Source organism: Mus caroli, unplaced genomic scaffold (assembly GCF_978045245.1).
Source record: "Mus caroli unplaced genomic scaffold, Mus_caroli_1 scaffold_16, whole genome shotgun sequence".
Lineage (NCBI taxonomy): Eukaryota > Metazoa > Chordata > Mammalia > Rodentia > Muridae > Mus > Mus caroli.
In genome coordinates this window covers 3,980,560-4,002,368 of record NW_028227271.1, presented here as the reverse complement: position 1 = coordinate 4,002,368, position 21,809 = coordinate 3,980,560, and the positions used below count along the sequence as shown (strand labels likewise).

At 45.3% G+C, this 21,809-nt stretch overlaps 1 protein-coding gene across 4 annotated transcripts in view; it reads left to right on the top strand.

Annotated features, from left to right (window-relative positions):
- The window catches only part of Dip2b (DIP2 acetate--CoA ligase B (putative)), a 183,371-nt gene that overhangs the window by 74,420 nt on the left and 87,142 nt on the right, over window positions 1-21,809 (top strand). For all 4 annotated transcript variants that reach the window (XM_029469544.2, XM_029469543.2, XM_029469542.2 and 1 more), the window contains exons 2-3: window positions 2,639-2,710; window positions 18,480-18,605. In XM_029469544.2, coding sequence (XP_029325404.1) covers window positions 2,639-2,710; window positions 18,480-18,605 — 198 coding nt within the window. The remainder of the gene's footprint in view (window positions 1-2,638; window positions 2,711-18,479; window positions 18,606-21,809) is intronic.

Sequence of the window (21,809 nt, the reverse complement as noted above, 5' to 3'; positions counted from 1 at the left end):
TTCCTCTCCAGCACATGCGTCTGCTTTTCTGTCCCCTTCTGTTGTTTGAGACAAAGCCTCTTGATGTAGACCAGGCTGGCCTTGAACTCAGATCCTTCTCTCGAGTGCTGGGATAAAGGTGTGAGCCACCATGCCTGGCATTGTTTAAGGTCTGCTGTCAAATTTCAATGAACCTTTCTCGGTTCTTGTCTGGAGGCCTTTCAGCTCCTGCTAAAGTGAAGACTTCTTTTTCTTCCATTCCAGTTTTCCACCCAAGTGCACATGTCTCTTTGATTTAATGCTCCCTTGCCGCTTCCATTTTACCCATTCATTTAGTCTCTCATTCAACAAGTGTGTATTGTACTGGCTGTGGGCGGGCCACTGAGTTGACAAGACAATCCCTGCCCTCAAGTGCACAGTCTAGTGGGGAGCCAGAGATAAACAGATCATTAAAATACCAGTGGTGTGCTGTGTGCTACCACAGAAGTGTGACAGGGTTGGGGTGAAGAGCCCTAGGAAGAAGAGCAACAGTAGCAGAAGGCCAGCCTGGGAGGTGCCCATCTCAGGACTTTACAGTCAGAGAGGAGTTTTTTAGGAGCCACACCAGAGCCCTCACTTCCTTACTGCACTCTGGTTCTTCCTGGCCTCCTTAGTGTCTCTGCTCAACTATGACTCTAACTCAGCTAATTGGCATGGCACAATTAGACTCTCTTGATTGACCCCTTTCAACTGAGACGTTCAGTGGTTGATAGATGTCCCAAATGCTGAATCCAACAGTTGTTAGTCTGAAGTCAGTTACTGACAATGAATGGTGGAGACTGAGCACGGAAGAAAGCCATTAAAGAGAGGCCTTTACCTTTATCAGATGTTGTCCAAGACAGCAGGAATGGCTGCTGCGATTGCCCCACCCATATTCCAAACAGTCTAGAGAAGAGGGCTCTATGAGAGGGCTGGCCCACAGTGAGCTGCTAGTCCACAGTGAGAACAGCCTTCTGTCTGCTGTGAGGGTCCTTGGTACTAGGGTTCTCTCTGTCTGTTCATTGTGTGTGTTGTTTGAGCTTACCTGAATTCTTGAATTGACCAGTCTTGTAGATCTGTATAGTCATCTGTTGATGGGGCATCTCCGTGTGTCCCACAGGCCCACACTAAGTTCAGCTCCCATGTCGTCATTGTCTGGTCAGAAACATTCCTCAGCTTCTTCACTGTCCACGGCAGCGGCACCATGGACAGTCAGAAAATCTCACTTAGCTCTCCCTGTCCCTCTGCTCTGTCCTCACTTAGTTCTCCCTGTCCCTCTGTTCTGTCCTTAGAGTTTCTTCAATTCGTTTGTTTCTTCTCATACTCTGTATCGGGCTGGAACATTTGGTCTTTCTGACTCTGTCCTTCTGTCTGTGTTCAGTAAGCCTCCTGTCCCCCCCACTCCCTATCCGTCTGGTCTGGTATGCTGAAGCTAGCTAGCAACACCAGACATGCATCACCTGGATTTCAGCTTTCTGTTACCATAAGCTGTCTTGACCATTGGTGCATAAACAGTTAATGTTAATCATGTGACTGCTTAGAGCCAGGTATGGCAGTCTGTCTTCTGAGCACTCAGGAGGCTGAAGCAGGAGCATTGTGAATCTGAGGCTAACTCATGTTACACAGCAAACCTCTGTCTCAAAAACTAAAAACCAACAGAAGTCAGAGAGATCGCTCCGTGCTTAGGTGTGCTTGCTGTGCAACATGGAGGCTGGAGTTGGGATTCCGGTGCCCTTGATCCTGTAAGTGACCATGACCCTGTGCCTTTGGGATCTCACAGATCCCTGGCTTCTGTGTGTGTGGGCGAATTCGAACAAACAATTAAATCCTTAAAAAGATTACTGGAAAGTTGTATGCTTAAGTTACCTTTTATCTTATTTAAAACCTTTTCTGCTTTCATGCACTGAATTATATGTAAAACTTCATTTTAAGTGAAGTGTTCTCTGATCTTAAAAAATTTATTTATTTATTTACTTACTTATTTTTTAGAAAAATGCTCTCATGCTATGCGCATCTCACTCCCCATATTTCTTGCCATGCCTTGGAAGCACATACACTCCCTCGAGTGCCTTTGAGGCCTGCGCAGCACCACTCCCAGTCAGTGCTCTCTCTACCTACCCCTCCCCATTACTGTAGTCCTGGCCATTGCTTTATCAGTGTGGCACATGCAGGTGTGCACTTCATTTGTGCTTTGCTTAACCTTGGAGAAGAGAGCAGCCATGTGTGTGAGTAGTACAAGCAACTGAATAAGGAGAGTATACATGGGAATTCCAGCCCTAGGTTCCCTACCAAGTGTTAGCAGAATGGCCTGTAAAATCCTCTTTCAAATATCAGGTGCCTGTGTGTCATTCCATTTTGGAGTATCTTAAATACCAAGAAAGGGAGGGTGCTGAGGGATGCCAGGAGTCTCTAACGAACTGCTGTGCAAGGCCGATGTGGGGACAGTCTGCAATTTCCCACAAGTTGCCTCCAAGCCTGCGGGAAGTCACACTTTACAAAGTCCTGTTGAAGAACCATACATTTAAAAAATCCGCTCTATATGTGGTACTTCTCTAGCATGCTATAATTAATTCTCTTTTTCCAGTGCGGAACCACAGGGTAAGAATAATGAATAACCCATTTCTGTCTCTTGCTGTTTTAGGGGACATCACACAGAAAGGATATGAAAAGAAAAGGTCCAAACTTCTGTCTCCTTACAGCCCACAGACTCAAGGTAAGAGAGGAGAAGAGTCCTCCTAAAGAGATACTGTCTCATAGATGTCTGTCATCTGTTCCACCCCACCATCTCATACGGGTAGGACGACAACCAAGGCAAGAGCAGGGGAAGGTTCTCAGTTGAGCATCTGCTGAGGCTCTGCAGAGACACCTGAGCTCATCACACCATTTGCTAGACCTTGGGGGGGGGGCAGTGTGTGAAAGACTGAGACGGTTCAGTGACAGAATAGTCCAGGTTGTACAGAACTGCATTTATATATGCCAGAGAGTTGGTACATATAAAGATGTATGTCTACAGGCAACTTGAACACCTGCAGATTTGGGTAATGATAGGGACAGGAACAGCAAGGCCGTGAGAGGAGAGAGATGTGTAGTGATGCCAGGGAGAGTTGCCTATTTTTTCTTACTGCCTCGTGCAGCAGCTCTGAGTGAGCACTTGCTGATACAATGCTGCTCCTGCTGCGAGGTCAGCTGTGCTTTTCCTGCGCCCTGTCTCCTGCAGGCACTTTCCCTCACAGCTAGGTTCCTTCTTAGCAGTTCATCATACATGTAACTGTCTTGTTAAAAAGCGGCCACCACGCCCCACCCGGTGCTCCGTAGCCGTTCTCCATCCTCTCACTCAGCTGTGCAGCCATTTGTGCTCAGCCCACAGCAACGCCACCCAATTCAGCAGTGTTCTGCTGCTTTCCACAGCCTCACAGCCTTGTTGTTGTTGTTGTTGTTGTTGTTGAGACAGGGTTTCTCTGTGTGGCCCTGGCTGTCCTAGAACTCACTCTGTAGACCAGGCTTCCCGAGTGCTGGGACTAAAAGTCTACTTTCAGTCGATTCTGAACAGGTCTCATTGGCACAGCCTAGAATCTTCAGAGAAGAGGGTCTTGAGGAGGAGGGATTGTTGAGATCAGGTTGGCCCCTGGGCGTCTCTTTGGAGGATTATTTTTAAAAATTAATTTCTTGCTAGACATGATGGTGCACATCTTTAAACTCAGCACTCAGAAAGCAGAGGCAGGTGGATCTCTGTGAGTTTGAGGTCAGCTTGGTCTACATAATGGAGTCCAGGACAGCCAGGGCTCTGTTACACAGAAAAACCATGTCTTGAAAAACAAACAAACAAAGTTAATTTCTTGTTGTTCCTCATAGATATTCTTGCTGGCTCATCCTCTTGCATTAATTTTTTTTTTTTTTTCGAAAAGACAAAACCTCTCTATGTAGCTCTGACTATCTTGGAAGTCGATATGTAGACCAGGCTGGCCCTCAGGGCATGTGATGCCTCTGCCTCCCAAGTGCTGGGATTAAAGTTGTACATCACTAGGCCTGGCAAACCCTGAGATTCTTACATTAACGTCCCAACCCATCCTATCCTCTCTCTGTCTGTGAGTTGTAGGTGTGCGGATTGCAGTCTGGATTTCTGGCTTTGTAGGTTTAGGGTAGAACTTGAGAATTTGCATTCCTGTTAGATTTCTAGACAGTGTTTAGGTTGCTGGTCCAGGAACTAGATTGTGAGAACCCATGGACAATCTCTCCAGATTACTTGAGCCACAGCTGCAGCTTTAACATTTGAATGCTGACAACTCTCAAATGTAAATCTACAGCCCAGATCATTGCTGAGCCCTGACCTGTAAATGCAGCTGTGTGTCCCCCTCTTCAACCTCCGATGTTTTGAGACAAGGGCTCCGTATTTATCAGCCCTGGGTGGGCTGGAGCTCACTACATAGACCAGGCGAGCCTCAAACTCACGGTCTTCTTGCCTTTGCCATCTTACGTAATCCTGTAACTTTAATTTTTTTAAATCTTATTTTTAATGATGGTTATTAAACATTTTAATCTCTCTTTTAGCCATGACCCATCAGAGGTAGCAGGAAAGAAAGGACACCAGAGAAGTGGGCCTGTCTAGAAAGCTTCCCTAGAGCAACTCCTGTCTGAGCTGTCTGGAAATCAGCAGTTCAGTTGATAGGTTAGCAGCAGCAACTCGGTCCACTCACAAATGCTTCACAGATACGTCAGCAGTAGAGTCAAGTTAGTAACAGCGGTGATACAACCTAGCAGAGACAGCCAGGCCTCAGCCTCAGCTTGAGTCAGCAGGAGGGACCTGGAGGGACCACAGAAGAAGTTCCAGGCTGTGCCTCTCTCAATCAGGGAAGTAAAGATCAGAAAAGACTGGAGACCCACAGCTAACTGAACCAGCAAGCCAAGCTCTCTCTCCGTCATAACATGGAATCCTATTTATACCCTCCAAACATCACGTGTCCTCCGTGGGTCTTGCCTCAGCACATGCATCAAATCAGCCCAAGTCCATGGAAGTGGCAAGAAACTGCAGTTTCTCTCTATGGAGTCCTGACAAATGCAGCTCAACTACATATTGTAATGTGGACCAATACATGTGCTATGTTAGCAAAGAATCCTTCATCACGTGCCCTTTCACATGTTTGCTTTAGCAGAACATCCTCTCTCCTGTGTCTGCGTCAGTGAAATGTTCTTTCACATGTTTGCCTGAGCAAAATACCATCTGACTTTCCAAAGAACCCTTAAATTTACACTTTATAATCCACTTTTATCTCAATACACTCAAAATTAAGTTGCTAACTAATTCATACCGCCCTTACTATACCACCAACTCAACCCCTATAAAACACACACACAGAGGGCAGGTTAGTTTTGTTAATTTGACAGATTGTCTACATCAAATTGGCCTGTGGGCAAATCTGTAAGGTTTATATTGCTTATGTTAGTTGATATAGGAGGAACCAGCCCGCTGTGGGTGACACCATTGCTTGCGTTTGGATCCTGGACTATATACAAGGGTAGAAAAACTGAGCTAAGTATTAGAAGTGTGTATGTGTTCCTTGTCTGTCTGTCTTGACTGTGGATATGGATAGCTGTTTCAAGTCCTGCCCTCGGCGATGGTCTGTCCCCTGAAATCCTAACACAACCTCTTTTCTTCTGGGTGGCCTTTGAAAATCAGAGCATTCTAACACAGGACAGAAAAATAGACCCAGGTTCCTGACCTCAAGTTCCAGCTGCAACAGCATCCAACAAATTATCCTCAGAAATGTCATTTTTGGTTATCAAGATGGCTAGGTGGTGGGGGTTGGGCAGAGGTGCTCGCCCTCAAGGCTTTCGGCCTGAGTTTAGTTCCCAGGACACACACACGGGAAGGAGAAAACTGATTCTTGCAAGTTGTCCTCTGGTCTCTATTTCCATTCTGAAATTACCAAGCTGTCAGTTTCCTGGAGGTGTTTGTTTGTTTGTTTGTTTTGAACCAGTTTTGGTCCATCGATTTTTTTTCTAGAAAAGTACTTGTATCATAAGTTTTCAGACAACTTATGTTAGTCACAGCCTTCTCCTAAAGTCTGCCTTGTACTTGTCTCTGCCCTGCCCCACCCGCCATCCCAGATGTTTGCTTCTTTGAAGAACATGCTTTCTTTTCTGATTTATTGTTTTCAGGTTCCTTTTGTAATTTTTTTTCCTTTGTGTCCTCTAAGTTGGCTCATGAACTTTTGTAGAATTTCCTGGGTTGTACTGCTAGGCGTGTCTGCCTTATTTCCTCATGTAAGTGTTTCTTCACTTCTCTGTGGTCAGAGAACATGCCTGTACAAAGGGAGTCTGTTAGGGCCTGCCTAGACTGATGTTGGTCTCTAACTCCCACGGTGTTCAGTGTTGTGACAGTCCCTGGGTCACACTATTGCATTATGCTTAGAACTTCCTGTCTGTGAGTCTATCAGGGCTGGTAGGAAGCATATTCAGGTGCCTGTGGTTCATAGCATCTTATGGATACCAATGACTTCATATTTTCCTGTAATTCTGTCAATTTTTTATTTTATATTTTTATAATTATTTTTAAAAGCTGTTACTTATGTGGAATTAGGAGGTAGATCCTTGATAATAGAGCACTTGCCTACCTCAGCAAGACCTAACTTATAAATATATAATATAATTATAAATTATATTATTTGTCATATTATAAAATACTAATATGATATATTATAATTATATGTTACATATATTTATGTACTAACATTATATGTGTGTGTGTGTGTGTGTATATATATATATATATATATATATATATATATATATATATATATACTTAATTTTTAAGATTCTTAACTTTCTGGCCGGGCGGTGGTGGCGCACGCCTTTAATCCCAGCACTTGGGAGGCAGAGGCAGGTGGAACTCTGGGTTCGAGGCCAGCCTGGTCTACAAAGTGAGTTCTAGGACAGCCAGGGCTATACAGAGAAACCCTGTCTCGAAAAACAAAAACAAAAACTAAGTCAATAAAAGATTCTTAACTTTCCTCATATAAGAACTTTAGAGTACTCTAATGTTGGTCACCACGGTCCCCATGTTACAGTGTAGCTGTACAGTGTCCCACAGCGCTGGCTCTGCTCGGGCTGTGCTCGCTGCTGTCCCTGTCTTTTGTGCTGATGGTTTATTCACTTTGTCTCAGACCAGCTCTCTTCCTAAGTGCACTGTTAGCAGTAGGTACTGTGTGAGGATTTACTAGTAGATGACTTTCGTTTGTTTGTTTTTTGAGACAGGGCTTCTCTGTGTAACCTTGGCTGTCCTGGAACTCACTGTATAGACAGCTGGCCTCGAGCACTGGGATAAAGGTGTGACCACCCCTGCCCAGCTAGATGCCTTTATTTAAATGCTACATGATCTTTAAAGGGAAAACTCAGCAATCTAGCAGGGAAAGGGAAATTTTTACGGTCCAATTTTTAGGATAGCAGAAGAGTAAGGAACACACTTAGAAGACAGGACATGCTGAGTGAGTGCTGGCGGCTCGCAGTGATAGTAAGCGGGACTTAGGTCAGTAGCATCTTAGGCATTAGTTTGTCCAGTCACCATGTGACAAGCTGTGATCTGCAATCACTTCTAAACCCTTGACATTCAAGCTCTCTGCTGTTCCTTTAAATAAACCCCACATTCTGTGTGATATTTAAGTGTCATGGTGTCTTTTAAAGAGGTAGATACATTCTTTGTGAAGATTATAGTTTTTCACTTTGAGCAGCATGCAAAAGGTCTTGGCCTCTCGTAGCTCTCAGTTCCTACTGGGCCAGAGCCCAGCACTCTGGATGCTGGTGGCCTGCAAACACTACAGAACTCTGCAGAAAGCTGCAGGATGCTACAGAATGCTACAGAACATAACAGAATGCGCCCACCCCACTGTGGTCAAAGCCTCCAGAGCCCAGAGCAAATCTTGCCTTGAACTTCACTTAGCAGACTTCCAGGAAGAGGGGCAGGAAGTTCACGATCCTTCTGGCATAGCCCAAAGAACTGACCTGTCAATCCTCACGTGTATGGACCCCTCTCTCTAAGTCAGCCTCTCCTGGATGAGAGCGAATACCTTTGGAGTGACTAGGAAGTGGAAGTTTTTGTGTAGGAAGATTCACTTTGCTGATCCTCTGGTCTAATCTTTACTTCAGAGATTTTTCCACACAAATATCTGATAGTTCCAGGTAGCTTTAAGAGAAAACAGCTTTTAAGGACCTGGTATTGATGACATCGTACATCCCTAATGAACAATGCCAGAGCTCCAGGTGCTGCTGGACACCAAGGAGGTGGTGTTGGGCATGGCCGGCAGTGCCCTGCCTTTGCGAATCTCTTGCTTCTGCCCAGAGTACACCGGCTTGCTCTGGCGTCACTGGCACTCTACACAGCAGCTTGCTGAGTGACAGGTTCCAGATGACCTGTGTCCCTTGTCCGAGTGGCATTCTTGTATCTTCAGTTCACTGTTACTGTCTGTGTATGAGTGTGTGTATGCCTTGGCATGCATGTGCAGGTCAGAGGTCAACTTCATGGACTTGGGATGTGTGCTTTCACCTTTAGTGGGTTTCAGGGATCAAACCCAGGTTACCAGGCTTATGCAGGTACTATCACCAGCCCCCTGCGTGGCATTTTAAGAATGTTCCCTGTGCTGTCCTTAGCTTGTTGGCCTGTTTGTGTCTGACTGAACTGCTGGGCTCCTATGGTTTCTCAGGAGCATGCTTATACATCGCATGTCTCTGTCGTGACCCTGGTTTGTAGCGTTGTGCTCACATTCAGTACACACACAGGCATTAGTAGAGCTGAACAGAAAGCCCAGTTCCAGGGTTTCCTCAGCAAAGCTCTCGAAGGGTGGAATTGTTGGAACAAGAGGTAGTTATTGTATACACTGAAGAGTGCTCTTTTCTTCTCGGTCTCTGTCACCTTGTCCTCACCCTCAGTAAATCCTTTCCTTTAGGTCTGCGAAAATTCAAGACACTGTATGAGATGTTAATAGTCCGAGACCTCCCATTTCAGCTCTCTGTTCAGTTTTCTATCCATTGTTGGCAAAGGGTCTCTCTGCGTCCCTCCAGATCCCAGGGCTGGGATTATAGGTCAGGATGTCCGTACTGGGCTTCGTGTCCCTGTCTCTTCTACTGTTATGTATGATAATACTAACAATGAAACTGGAGACACTGGATGCGATATACAAGTGTCCTGCTGCTGAGGTACAGCCCAGCAACTTTGATTTTTAAATGAAATGAGCTCATATCTTAAATAGTCAGCACTACAGGCTTCTAACAACAGAGATGCACAGTGCCCCGCCTCCCCCTCAGTGGGACAGATGTCTTCCAGACTTTTCATTGGTCTTCATAGTCACTTTAGTATTCTAAATAATATGTTTTTTCTTAGCTTTAATCAACTTGAGGTATTATTTGTAAATTTCTTTCTATAAAACATTAGTATCAGCCTAGTGACATAAGCCTGGAATCCCAGATGCCTAGGAGGCTGAAGCAGGAGAGTTACAAGTTCAAGGCCAGTATGGGCAACTTACCAAGACCTGTTTCAAACATAAAGTGTTTTTAAAAAGTGAGCTAGAGCTACAGCTCAGTGACTGCACAGGCCAGGCCAGTCCTCTGTACCAAGGGAAAGCAGAGGGAAGGTCAGGCAGCGCCTGCCACCTTTCTGCCTCTCCACCACACCCCTTTCCCTCCCCTCTTCCCCCTTTTCTTTCTTTCACATTTCACATCTCCTAACACATATCCTGTGTTATGCTCAATAGTAGAGGGGTGTGTGTGTGTGTGTGTGTGTGTGTGAATGTATGTGTGTGCATGCACACACATACATACACACGGCTAAGCTATGTGGTTTATGGTGAAAGAAAAGGTTTACTGTTTCTTATTACAGGCTTTTGCTTTTGTTCGGGTTAATACATCATTCTGTTTGTATTCTTGTAGAGCCAGCTCTTGTCTGCTCTCTTTCTGTCTCCTGAACTAAATCGTTCCCTTGTTTTGTAAGAGGCATTTTGGGAAGCAGTGAGTATACATGGGAGTGTTCATTCTGCCGTGTTGAGTCTGAACTCTTATCCCAACATCTTTAAATGTATTTAATTTTTATTATTTATGTGTGTGTGTGTGTGTGTGTGTGTGTGTATGTATGGGGTATGTGTGTGTGTGCGTGTCCCCGTGTCCATCTGTCCATGTCCAGAAAAGCAAGAAGAGGGTGTCAGGTTCCCTAGAGTCACAGGCAGTAGTGAAATGACTGAACATGGGTGTTGGGAATGGAACTCAGTCAGAAGTGGAGTTAGCCGCCAGTGCTCTTAACTACTGAGCCATCTCTCAAGCCTTATCTCAGCCTTTCTGTTAGGATTGTTATAGATTTGCACAAAGATAGTTTGTATTTATTTTAAAATCTTGGAGCTAGGGTGTCTTGGCACATGCCTGTAATTCAGCACTTGTGAGGTAGAGGCAGATGCATCAGGAGTCTGAGGTGATCACTGTCTGCATGGTGAGTGTGAGGCCCTCACCTCAGAAGACAGGAGTGAATGTCCGTCAGCTTAGCTGCTCACTAGCTGAGCAGCCTTCCCCTCTGGCCGGGCCTCATTGCTGTTTGACAGTGAAGTCGAAAGCCTCCCTGGGCTACAGAGTGAGTTCAGGAACAGCCTGAGCAACTGAGGCAGCCTTGCTTCGAAATAAACGGAGGCTTGGGCTGTGGTCTAATGGCTGAGTGCTTGCTTTGTTTATGCGGCCAGAAGTTCAGTCCCCGCCCAGCATTGTAAAGATTAATGAATTGGAAATGCTCCTGAAGAGCTGCTGTGGCTCCTGTCCTCTGGTTCCTTTAGTGAGCCAGCGCTTTGATGATGCTGGTGAAGAGCTTCCGCCGAATTACTGTGTTGATGTTGTTTCAGACTGTTATGTCTGCTTCTCTTCTGTTCTTGCTTCAGCTCCGTTTCTCTGTGTCCCTGTGAAGATGGGGCTCACCCACCTTCCTTCCTTGTGCCTTGTGCATAGGCAACTGCACACTGCAGCCCCTCAGCTATGTGCCTTTCACCGTAGGTCTGCCACATTGGGTTCTGCCTTAAGCCTGTCCAAGTGTTTATATGACTGTGTTAATAGAAACAAAGGAAACAGTTTGTGGTTTAGCCCCGCACTGTCCCAGACTATAGAAGAGCCTGAAATATCATTTTCCCTAACAAGCTTCCTGTAAGAATATAAAGCAGAGTCACAGTTTGTCTTTTTATAAAACATGTGACTTTGTGTACATTGGTAGGCAGGATTTGCTTTGGGGCTTGTGATGTGCACACGTACATGTATGTGAGTGGGTGCCCATATAAGGAGATCAGAGGATAGCCTTGGGTGTGACCTCCCCGCTCCAGGCAGGCTCTCTCTCCCTTTGTTGTTATTTGCTACTGCTTACACCAAGCTAGTTGGCCCACAAGCTTCTAAGGACCCCCTCCTCATCCCACCCCAAACTGTAGTCTCCATCCCCTGCCTCCCTGTAGAAGGAGTCCCCTGGAATCACAGACAGAGCTTCACCTTGAGCCGTCATCCATTAAGATGGAATTGTAATCATAACATTCAATCAGTTTCCTAATCTCTAAATTGATGTCATTTTTTTAATCTCAGCCAGATGAATCAGTGGTAGATGTGAGGATTCCAGCAAGATCTCAGTTATTTATTTTAACTAAATTGATAGGAACCTTGGTGTAAAGGGCCAAAGCCAGTTGGCAGGAAGGAGCACAGGGAGAGTAAGAGCAGCTCCGACCTCTGCCTCTGCCGTTGAGGGCACAGCAAGGCTGTTACATGGATTGGGTGCCAAACATCGAAAACCACACCATTCCAGACTTGTAAAGGAGTGCTGGGGAAACTCAGAGGGTCTGGACAACCCAGCTACTGAAACCAGAAGTGATGTTTGGAGTATAATTAAGTAGGCCCCTGTGTGCCTCTGAGATGTGGGAGCTCCCTGCTGTGGGTCTTCTGTCCATCTCATCCTGAGTTAGAGGCTCCTTTGCAAGCAAGGCTTCTGCATAATAGAGAGACTGCAGCTTCCACCCCTAGTCTGTGCTTTTTGTGGGTGTGGGTAGGATGGGAGTAGCCATGACTGGATGCATATCATTGTATCTGTTCCACATGTCTTATCAGAAGGAAGTTCAGTCCTTCCTCTCGGGGCTTCTTTTTCCCCCTGAATTGTCTAAAAGCCCACAGGCATCGAAGTGGTCCTGTATTCACTTCCGAAAGTGAAGGCCTTTGGGTGTGACTGCAAGCCAGTCTCACTCTGCAGCCCTTAATGCTGACCCGCTGTTCAGCCCACTTCTTTTCCTGCTCCTCTGATGTATCCTGAAGGTGGAGCCCATTCTTCTTGCCTCACAAGACACTCTTGGAGTCGCAGAATGAAGTTCCTGAAATGTTCCCTTAGTCTCTGGCACAGCTATTTTCCTGGTGTCCTGTGGCCCAGAAAGATCTGTGGTCAGGGTCTGTGTAGGCACTTGATCAGGGCTGCTGACCCCTTCCTTCCCAGGTTAGGAACTCAGCACTCATGGCCTCTTTCCCCGGACATGAGGAGACGTGAAGAGACATGAGGCTCTCTGTAAGTCCCAGGGCCTAAGTTCCTCAGCAAAGGTGCAGAAGGACTTGGGCAGCTTCATCTGTCCTTGGTGAGGAGGAGAGCAGAGGCCTTGAATAAGGATTCAGGTGACAGTTGACACACTCTTCTGAAGTCTCATCTGTGAGGGACCTCCTACTTTGTTAAAAGCATCGCCAGTCAGTGTTGCTATACAGATGAGATGAGATGGATTAGGAAGCCTGTAATGCCTTCACTTGGAAGGCTGAAGCAGGAGGATCCTGAGTGTGAGGACTACATAGCAATCAAGTATAAATACATATACTCTGTTCTGTATAGCCTGATCTTGTCTCCTTACAGGTGGGAAGGGAAGGAGGGAAGAAGGAAGGAGGGGGGAAGAGAGTGGAAAGAGCTGCAGTGTTACCTCCTTGTTACTATTGGGCTTAGCAGGTGAGCTGAGCTGCTGTTCTTCCCAGCTCTGTTTTGTTTAGTGAGTGAGCTGCCTGTTCCCAGCAGTCTTCCTTGTCCCTATCAAGGTTCCCACCCCGTTACTGGTGGGCTGTGAACATCACACTGGAGGAAAGAGGTGTGCCCAGCTAGGTCCTGCTTCAGTGTCTCCATTTCCTGAAACTTAATTCCTGTCATGTGGGCCACAGAGCCTTGCTCTTTTCCTTTTCAGCAACACCACAGGGATGGGGGCTAGGGTGGGTAAGTGGGGGTGGAGAAGACAGTAGCCAGAGTGCATTATTCACATGTGTGAAGTTTATAAAGAGCATGCAGGTTTAAAAACATGAGCCCTGATGGTCATTATCTCACTGCACGGCTGAGAGCATGGCTGCTTTGATCACCTTTACTATGTGAGTGTTTTGTCCCGTGGTTCATCTCTGAGTTGCCTTGCTTCGCACGACTCCTCCTCCATGTGTTATTATCTCTGAAGTCACAGGCAGCAGCGTCAGGGGTAAGAACTGAATTGGCATCTCCTGTGTTCCTGGGTCAGAACGTTGTGCTGTTCTGTACTAGGAAATGCCTGCTCCTTTCTGGGCTGTGCTTGTGTCACTACGTTCAGTCAGCAGACACATAGAAGACTCACCCACTCTCTGAAGAACACATTATGTGCATGATGATTGTTGAAAAGGAATGCTCAACATGTAACAAATCTACCATCCCCATTTAAAGGTACCGGTGACCCCTAGTGGCTGCTTCGCACAGCTGCCTGAAGAGCTGAAACATCCCGGTTGTGACCTCTGTTAAATTCACACGGGGAGGGGAGACTGCATTTATAAGGCTGCAGCCTCTAGTCCAGTCTTTATACTTAGTGCCTTTCAAGTTACGTCAGTTTTATAAGTACCCCCGTGTCTATAAACTAAATAGCGCGAGGGTAAAGAATTCTGCTATAGCTAATCACTGCAGGTCCCATCTAGTCCTTACTATAGAGAAAGTGATTTGTTCAGACTAAGGGTCTGAGTTTTTCACTTTAATTTATAGGTTATCTGTTATGTTGCTGTATATAGTGATCCCACCGTTGCTTTTAGCTTTTTCTTGCCCTAGCAGTAAAATTAAACACTTTATCCCAATCATGGGACCTTGTATTGAGGCTCCCCAAGTAACTCCTGAGATGTGGCTGGATAGGGATGGGCCACCAGCTGGCAGCATCTTGCCTGCCCGCCTGGTAGACAGTACTCTGCCCTCCCAGACCCTCAGACTCCCCTTGATAAGGCCTGGGGCGTGTTGTTCCAGTTTCGTCCATTAAATGGTGCACTGTCAGGCAGAGTGTAATGAATCTCCAGCACCCTGTGATCTGCCCAGGATACTGCTGCTTTCTTCTCACCCCAAGTCCATGCTCACTGCTGTTCCTGTAGGAGAGAGAGACAGAACTAAGGTTACAGTGTGGAGAACTGTGCTCAGAGAGTCACCTTTTATCTAGAAACATAATTTGGTTTGATAGACCATAGCTTTTAGTTTTAAGAGAATCAACATCACTTTGATTTTCTTCCTTGGTATTCCCTTAATGTTCTATACTGAACAGCTGGTTCTATGTGCAGCAAAAGCTTTAGCTGTACACAGTAGTGCACATCTGCAATCCCAGCACTCTGCAGCCAGCCTGTCTCAGTGCAGTACCTTGAAATAAAAGTCGATAAATTTATAGTGACCGAAGTTCAGGAAGATGAGCTCCTGGCCTGCACTAAGTTCTGCTGGATTCACTTTTCTTCCTGGAAGTCTGATTTACTCTTGGTTTTTATTTTACAACTTCTTTTTATAATTACTTGTTTGTTTAGTGTGTATATGTGTGTGTTTGCACGCACATGTATGCACACCAGAGCACCTGTACCACAGAGTATGTGGATCAGAGGACAACTTGCAGAAGTCAGCCCTCTCCTTCTGCCATGTGGGTCTTGGAAATTGGACTCTGGCTGTGCGGTGTGGTGGCCACTGAGCCATCTTGCTGATGCTTTTGTTGTCTTTGTAGCCCAGGATGATCTCAAACTCACAGCAGTCCTCCTGCTTCAGCCTCCTGAATGCTAAAAAGATGGTTGTGGGCCAACTTTTATGGATGCTTTTACAATGTCTTGTCAAGTTGGAGCAGATGCACTACACATGTAAACTGAGTTTATTCTGACATAAATCTATGTTTGTATGACATGTGCTGGGCATACTTACTGAAACTGTAAATAGAACGTCTGGGTTGATTTCTGACAAATTAAAGTATGGCGATTGTCATAGTTTTAGACGTAGAGGAAATGGGATGGCTTAGAAGCTTGGATTCCTGTGAAGACAGAGACATGCCCATTACTTGGAAGAGAGCTGTGTGGGCTTTGTTTCTGGTGCCCATTCACTTGTGCTCTGGCCTGTACACCCGCTGACCCCATTTTCATTAGAAGGCTTTCTCTGTGTTGTTTCCTTTTCCTGTGATGACCTGTAGCTGACTTTGATTGAGTGGAGATGTGTGCTCTTTCCAGGTCTTTCCCAGATTTATGTTCCACTTTTTTTTGTTTTTTGTTTTTGGTTTTGGTTTTGGTTTTGGTTTTTGGTTTTTTTGAGACAGGGTTTCTCTGTGTAACCATGGCTGTCCTGGAACTCTGTAGACCAGGCTGGCCTCGAATATAGAACTCTGCCTGCCTCTGCCTTCCAAGTGCTGGGATTAAAGGCGTGTGCCACCACTGCCCGGCTTGCCTGTCAGTTCTTCATGGCAATGTTTTATCTTCGCTTACATTATTTTTCTCCTTTTTAATTAGTTACATCAAAAAACATAAAGCAGAAACATATTTGAGAAAGGTATTTTAAAATACTTAGATTTGTATGTCTCCTCTTTTAAGTAAGAGTTTGCAATCCTTTTTAACATGTTTAAAACATGAACTACACAGTTTGGAAAGATCGTGTTCCTTTGAGTGATTTGTTATGCTGTCTGATCAGTAAAAGAAACGGCAATAGATGATACATCTGTAGTTTTATATAGCCTCTCCAAAAAAGAAAGAAAGAAAGAAAAGAAAGACAAACAAACAAACAAACAATCCAATTTAAACAAAATCCCCAAGCCAACAGGAACCTGTTGGAAGGATCAGTGTGCCACCTGAAACCGTTTTCCCTGTGCATATTCACAACGTAGCTCATGCGTGCTAATGTGATTTCCTTCCTGTATTTATCATCTGACTGTAAAAATAAAAATAGCTGCTTTCTATTTTTTGTTCTCTATTTAAAGTTGGTTGGACTGTGTTTCAAGTACTTTCTCAGGCAAGTGGCTTTTGTAGTCTTTTCCATGATGGACAGTGGTGTGGAGCTGGGGCTGGGGGTTGGATGTTTTCCCTCTTTGTCTAACTACTGACCCTGAATCCCAAAGCATTAGATGCTCCTGACCTAACTTGCTAATCCCCATCACTTTCCTTTTTAAAGGTCTTGGGAGATTTCCGGTAGTCCTGTTTATAGCCCTTTGTTTGAGAACAGGCAGAGGTAGGCAAACCAGAGTCTGCCAAGCTCTGCAGCTTCCAGCCTGCTAGCCCATGTCTTCCTCCTCTGTTAAAGGGGCAGGGGGACTGGCTCTGCAGGCTTATTTCACAGAACGAGACATGAAATAAAACTTGTATGTGCTTTTAGACACAAACAAAGATTTAAATGCTGATTTTATTATTGTGGGTTAGGGGTTGGAAAAGGTTTTCTGTACAGGGACAGATGGGCTTTAGGCTTCAATAACTTATAGTCTCTGTCATAGCTACTCAGTTCTGCCTGGACAGCATGACAACAGCCGTAGACACTGTAAGTGACTACTCCTGCTGTCTTAGTTCAGGTTTTACTGCTGTGAACAGACACCATGACCAAGGCAACTCTTATAAGGACAGCATCGATTTGGGGCTGGCTTACTGGTTCAGAGGTTCAGTCCATTATCATCAGGGGGGGAGGGAACCATGGCAGTGTTCAGGCAGGAGGAGCTGAGAGTTCTACATCTTCATCTGAAGGCTGCTAGAGGTCACTGGCTTCCAGTCAGCTAGGACAAGGATCTTAAAGCCCACACCTACAGTGGCACACCACCTGTAGTGACACACCTACTCCAACAAAGGCCACACCTTCTAATAGTGCCACTCCTTGGGCCAAGCATATTCAAACCACCACACCTTATATCCCAATAAGTCTGTTTGGGATAACAGGCTATGAGTTACCATGGTAGCAGTACACTCTAATCCTAAGTAGCTCTTGGAAAGATTAGGAGTTCAATGCCAGCTTCACCTGCATAGCAGGTTCATGCCAGGAAGACATGAGACTCTGTCTCAAAAAGCAAAAGAAAAAAAAATCAGTATAGCTTGGTTTGATGGTACACTCTGATCTCGGAACTGAAAAAGCTGAGATGAAAGAATTCCAAATTTTAGGCAACTGTGGGCTACACCAAGACCCTGTCTTAAAACAAAACAAAATCCAGGTGATAAGTATAACTAGGCCCAGGAGCTATAGTCTGTTGATCTCTGTTGAAGAAGATGTGGCGAATATATTAAGAATTTTAGACAGCCAGGTGGTGGCGGCGTATGCCTTTAATCCTAGCACTTGGAAGGCAGAGGCAGGGAGGTCTCTGTGAGTTTGAGGCTGGCCTGGTCTACAGAGTGAGCTCCAGGACAGCCAGGGATATAGAGAAACCTTATCTAGAAAAACTAAACTTAAAAAACAAACAAACAAAAACAAACAAACAAAAAACCCCTGCAGCTCTTATTTGAAGTGGATTATTGAATCTAGGTTGACTGAAAGGTCAGTTTACAGCCTTAGACACTTAAAAACTCTCTGCCTGTGTGCAGTGTTAAAGGGCGGTAACTGAGAGTACAAGAGGGCAGCTGGGAGTCACGATCCCGAGACCAGATGAGCCCGAGTGGGGCTGCAGCGTACTTGAACTGGAACACTCTGAGTATAATAGACAGGACAGGCTTACAGTCCACAGCTGTGTCTTGCTCTGCTCAGCAACAGGAACCTTTAAAGAACATCTCTAGATGTATCCTAAAAGATACTCCCTCCCCTCCACTTCTCTCAAATACAAATAATCTAGACTTGAAAATGTAGCTCAGTAGTAGAAAAGTACCTTGCTCAGGTAAGACCTGAGTTTGAGCCTCAGCACTGTAGGGGGTTGGGTAGGGCAAAAAGAAACAAAAAACAAAACAAAACAAAACCCCCCAAAAACCCCAAACCCAAAGCAAACAGCAAAAGCACACAGCCTTGTTATGTTTTGTGTAACTGTTTGGTGGGCCTGTTCCAAGGATGACTTTGTACACATTATTGCCTTCCTGTTTCTTCAGACTATTGACAGTTACAGCCCTAAGGTAATGTCTGTGGCCTGTGGCCTTCACAGCTACATTCTGTGCCTACCTTAGCCTCTGTTTACTGTAGATGGGGGATGAGAACTACTTTCAGCTGTTGTGAGAATGCCCAGAGTGTTCAGAACATATCATCTCCCGTTGTTGCCATTGGATAACCCTCTTCCAAACTCCTCTTTTAGAAACTGATTCCACAGGACAAAAAGAAAGAAACCAAACTCCTGCTCCCACGGCAGCTCAGACTTCTGCTCCTTCCAAGTACCACCGTTCACGTTCTGGAGGTGCGAGAGATGAGAGATACCGATCAGGTGAGAAGGAGTTGTAGTTTTCCTGCCTGCACTGTGAACTGTGTGTTCTGGGCAGTGTGAACCATGTGTCCTAGGCAGTGTGAACTGTGTATCCTGGGCAGTGTGAACCATGTGTTCTGGGCTGTGTGAACCATGTGTCCTGGGCAGTGTGAACTGTGTGTCTGGGCAGTGTGAACCAAGGGGCCCAGGCAGTGTGAACCATGTGTCCTAGGCAGTGTGAACTGTGTGTTCTGGGCAATGTGAACTATGCATCCTGGGCAGTGTGAACCATGTGTCCTAGGCAGTGTGAACTGTGTGTCTGGGCAGTGTGAACCAAGGGGCCCAGGCAGTGTGAACCATGTGTCCTAGGCAGTGTGAACTGTGTGTTCTGGGCAATGTGAACTATGTGTCCTGGGCAGTGTGAACCATGTGTCCTGGGCAGTGTAAACTGTGCATTCTGGGCAGTGTGAACCATGTGTCTTAGGCAGTGTGAACTATGCATCCTGGCATGTGTGAACTATATGTCCTGTGCAGTGTGAACCATGTGTCCTGGGCAGTGTGAACTATGCATCCTGGGCAGTGTGAACTATGTATCCTAGGCAGTGTGAACTATGCATTCTGGGCTGTGTGAACCATGTGTTCTGGGCAGTGTGAACCATGTGTCCTAGGCAGTGTGAACTATGCATCTTGGGCTGTGTGAACTATATGTCCTGGGCAGTATGAATTGTGTGGTTTGGGCATTGTGAACTGTGTGTCCTAGGCAGTGTGAACTATGCATCCTGGGCTGTGTGAACCATTTGTCCTGGGCAGTGTGAACTATGTGGTTTGGGCAGTATGAACTGTGTTTCCTGAACCCTCATGTTTAATGTGCTGCTTCCCCTTGAGCCAGGAGATAGTGTCCATTCATTCGGCAGTGTATTTAGTACCTACTGAACTTATCCAGAGAGTTTGTTTGTTGCCAAGCAACCCTGATTTTCGAGTTATCACTGTCACCTTTTGAGGTTTACTCCAGTTCAGCAGTGTGCTGTAACTAAAGCAGGAAGGTTTGGGCATTCATAATTCTTATTTCTAGCCTTCTGGAAGCTTTTTCGTTCTCCCCTGGTTTTTCGTTCTTTCTTGACATGCTTGTTAATAGACTATGATAAAATAGTTAAGGAACCAAGGAGCTGATTCTCTACGTTCTGTGTTCAATATGATTGCATATTGAAAGGACTTTGTGAACTTACTGGCTGATATAAAGTTTTGACTTTATCTTGCAGAAACCCATTTGTGATCTCCAGGCCCTGCCGTGCTCTCAGAATCCCCAGCTGTTAGAAAGCATAGTTTGTGAATTGGGTACTTGGTAAATGCACTGCAGTGTTAAGCTGAATGGTCAGGCTGGTATTTATCTCACTGGGACTTTGTGGGAGGGAGGAAATTAGCCAGAAAAAAGGCAAGCAAGGAGGGAAGAAAAGGTGATTGACGAAAGAATCTCTGCGGCTCAGTGGCTACGCACACTTGCTGCCCTGCAGAGGACCTCGATTGATTCTCAGCTCACATCGCATGGCTCATGACAGCCTGTAGCTATAGATCCAGAGGATCTGACCCCATTCTGCTGGCCTCCTAGGGCACCCACCACACACATATATGCAAACACACAACACAAAACACAAAAGTAAAATGAATCTTTTCTTTTTTTAATCTCTGAAGGGCTGGAGAGATGGTTCAATTGTTAAGAGCATTTGTTGCTCTTCCAGAGGACCAAATTTCAATTCCCAGCACTCACATGGCAGCGTACAACGATCTATAATACTGGTCCAAGGGGATCTGGTACCCTCATCTGGCCTCCAGTGGCATACACGTGCGTGAATGTGGCAAAACACCCATACACATAAAATAAATAGCTTTTTTTTTTTTTAAAGCACCTTCCTGACATTAAAAAGAAATCTCCAAAAATATCAAGAGCTGAGAGAGTGTTGTGACATTGTCATAGGGAACATAAAACGGAAGTGAGCAGTGCACCTAGATGTGGGCTGTTGTTTTCAATATATTGGGAATTGTTTAACTGTATAGCCATGGAAACTCTCAGCACATTGGAGAATTCTGGTATTCCTGAAACCAACAGCAACTGCTGATGGGGGCAGGGGTCAGGGGAGACAGGAGAGGAAGGGAGTGGATGGAAGGGAAACTTCCATTCCTTATCTGTAGTGATGGGAAGGGTCGAACTGCCTGCCACGTGCAGAGTAGCTCAAGAGCAGAAGGGATGTTTAGTAAAACTTGCAATTCAGAGTAAAGTGGCGGTGCTCAGAAAGGGTTGGTAACCGAATGCTGGTAGGTGTGGTTGACTAAAAGTTATTATTTGGCATGGGCTTATTAGCACCTGTGACATTTCAGTCACAACTCTAGCCTTTCTGCTAATGTTTCAGGTATAATTGTAAGAGCTTATGTTTTCAGAGTTTTTTTATTTTATGTGTTTGGCTGTTTTGCTTGCATGTATGTATATAGATCATGTGTGCCTAGTGTCTGTGGGGGCCAGAAAAGGGTATTGGATGCTTGGAACTGGAGTTATAGACCATCGTGAGTTGACGTGTTGGTGCTGGAAACTTAATCTGGGTCTCCTAGAACAGCAGCCAGTGATCTTAATTGGCAGGCCATCTCTCCAACCCCTGGTTTTCAAAGTTTAAATTCTCGGACCTGTTCTTAACGCTTAGCCCAAGGGACCTTAAACATTTTACTTAATATTACCTCTTTGTCACTTGGCAGTAGTAACACACACCTTCAATTTCATCACTTGGGTGGCAGAGAGGCAGATCTCTGATTTCCAAGCACTCTGGTCTACAAAGTTCCAGCACATCCAGAGCTACACAGAGAAACCCTGTCTCAAAAAACAGAGTTCCTCTTTTTCCTAACCATTAAGGAGTGATATACCTTTCTGCACATGTGTGCTATGTTCCCAGCTACAGAAAACACTTAGTGCTTACAGTGGAATGTGATCTGATAGTAAGTCAATTTAACAATGACTTTAATGTTACTCTTTTGAGAAATTAGCCACCCCAAATGAAACAATAAAACAAAGGACTTTCAGGGTTTTCTTAATTAGGGTTTCATTGCTATGAAGAGACACCATGACCAAGGTAACTCTTATAAAGGGCAACATTTAATTGGGCCTGGCTTACAGTTTCAGAGGTTCAGTCCATTATTATCATGACAGGAAGCATGGTGCTGGAGAAGGAGCTGACAGTTCTA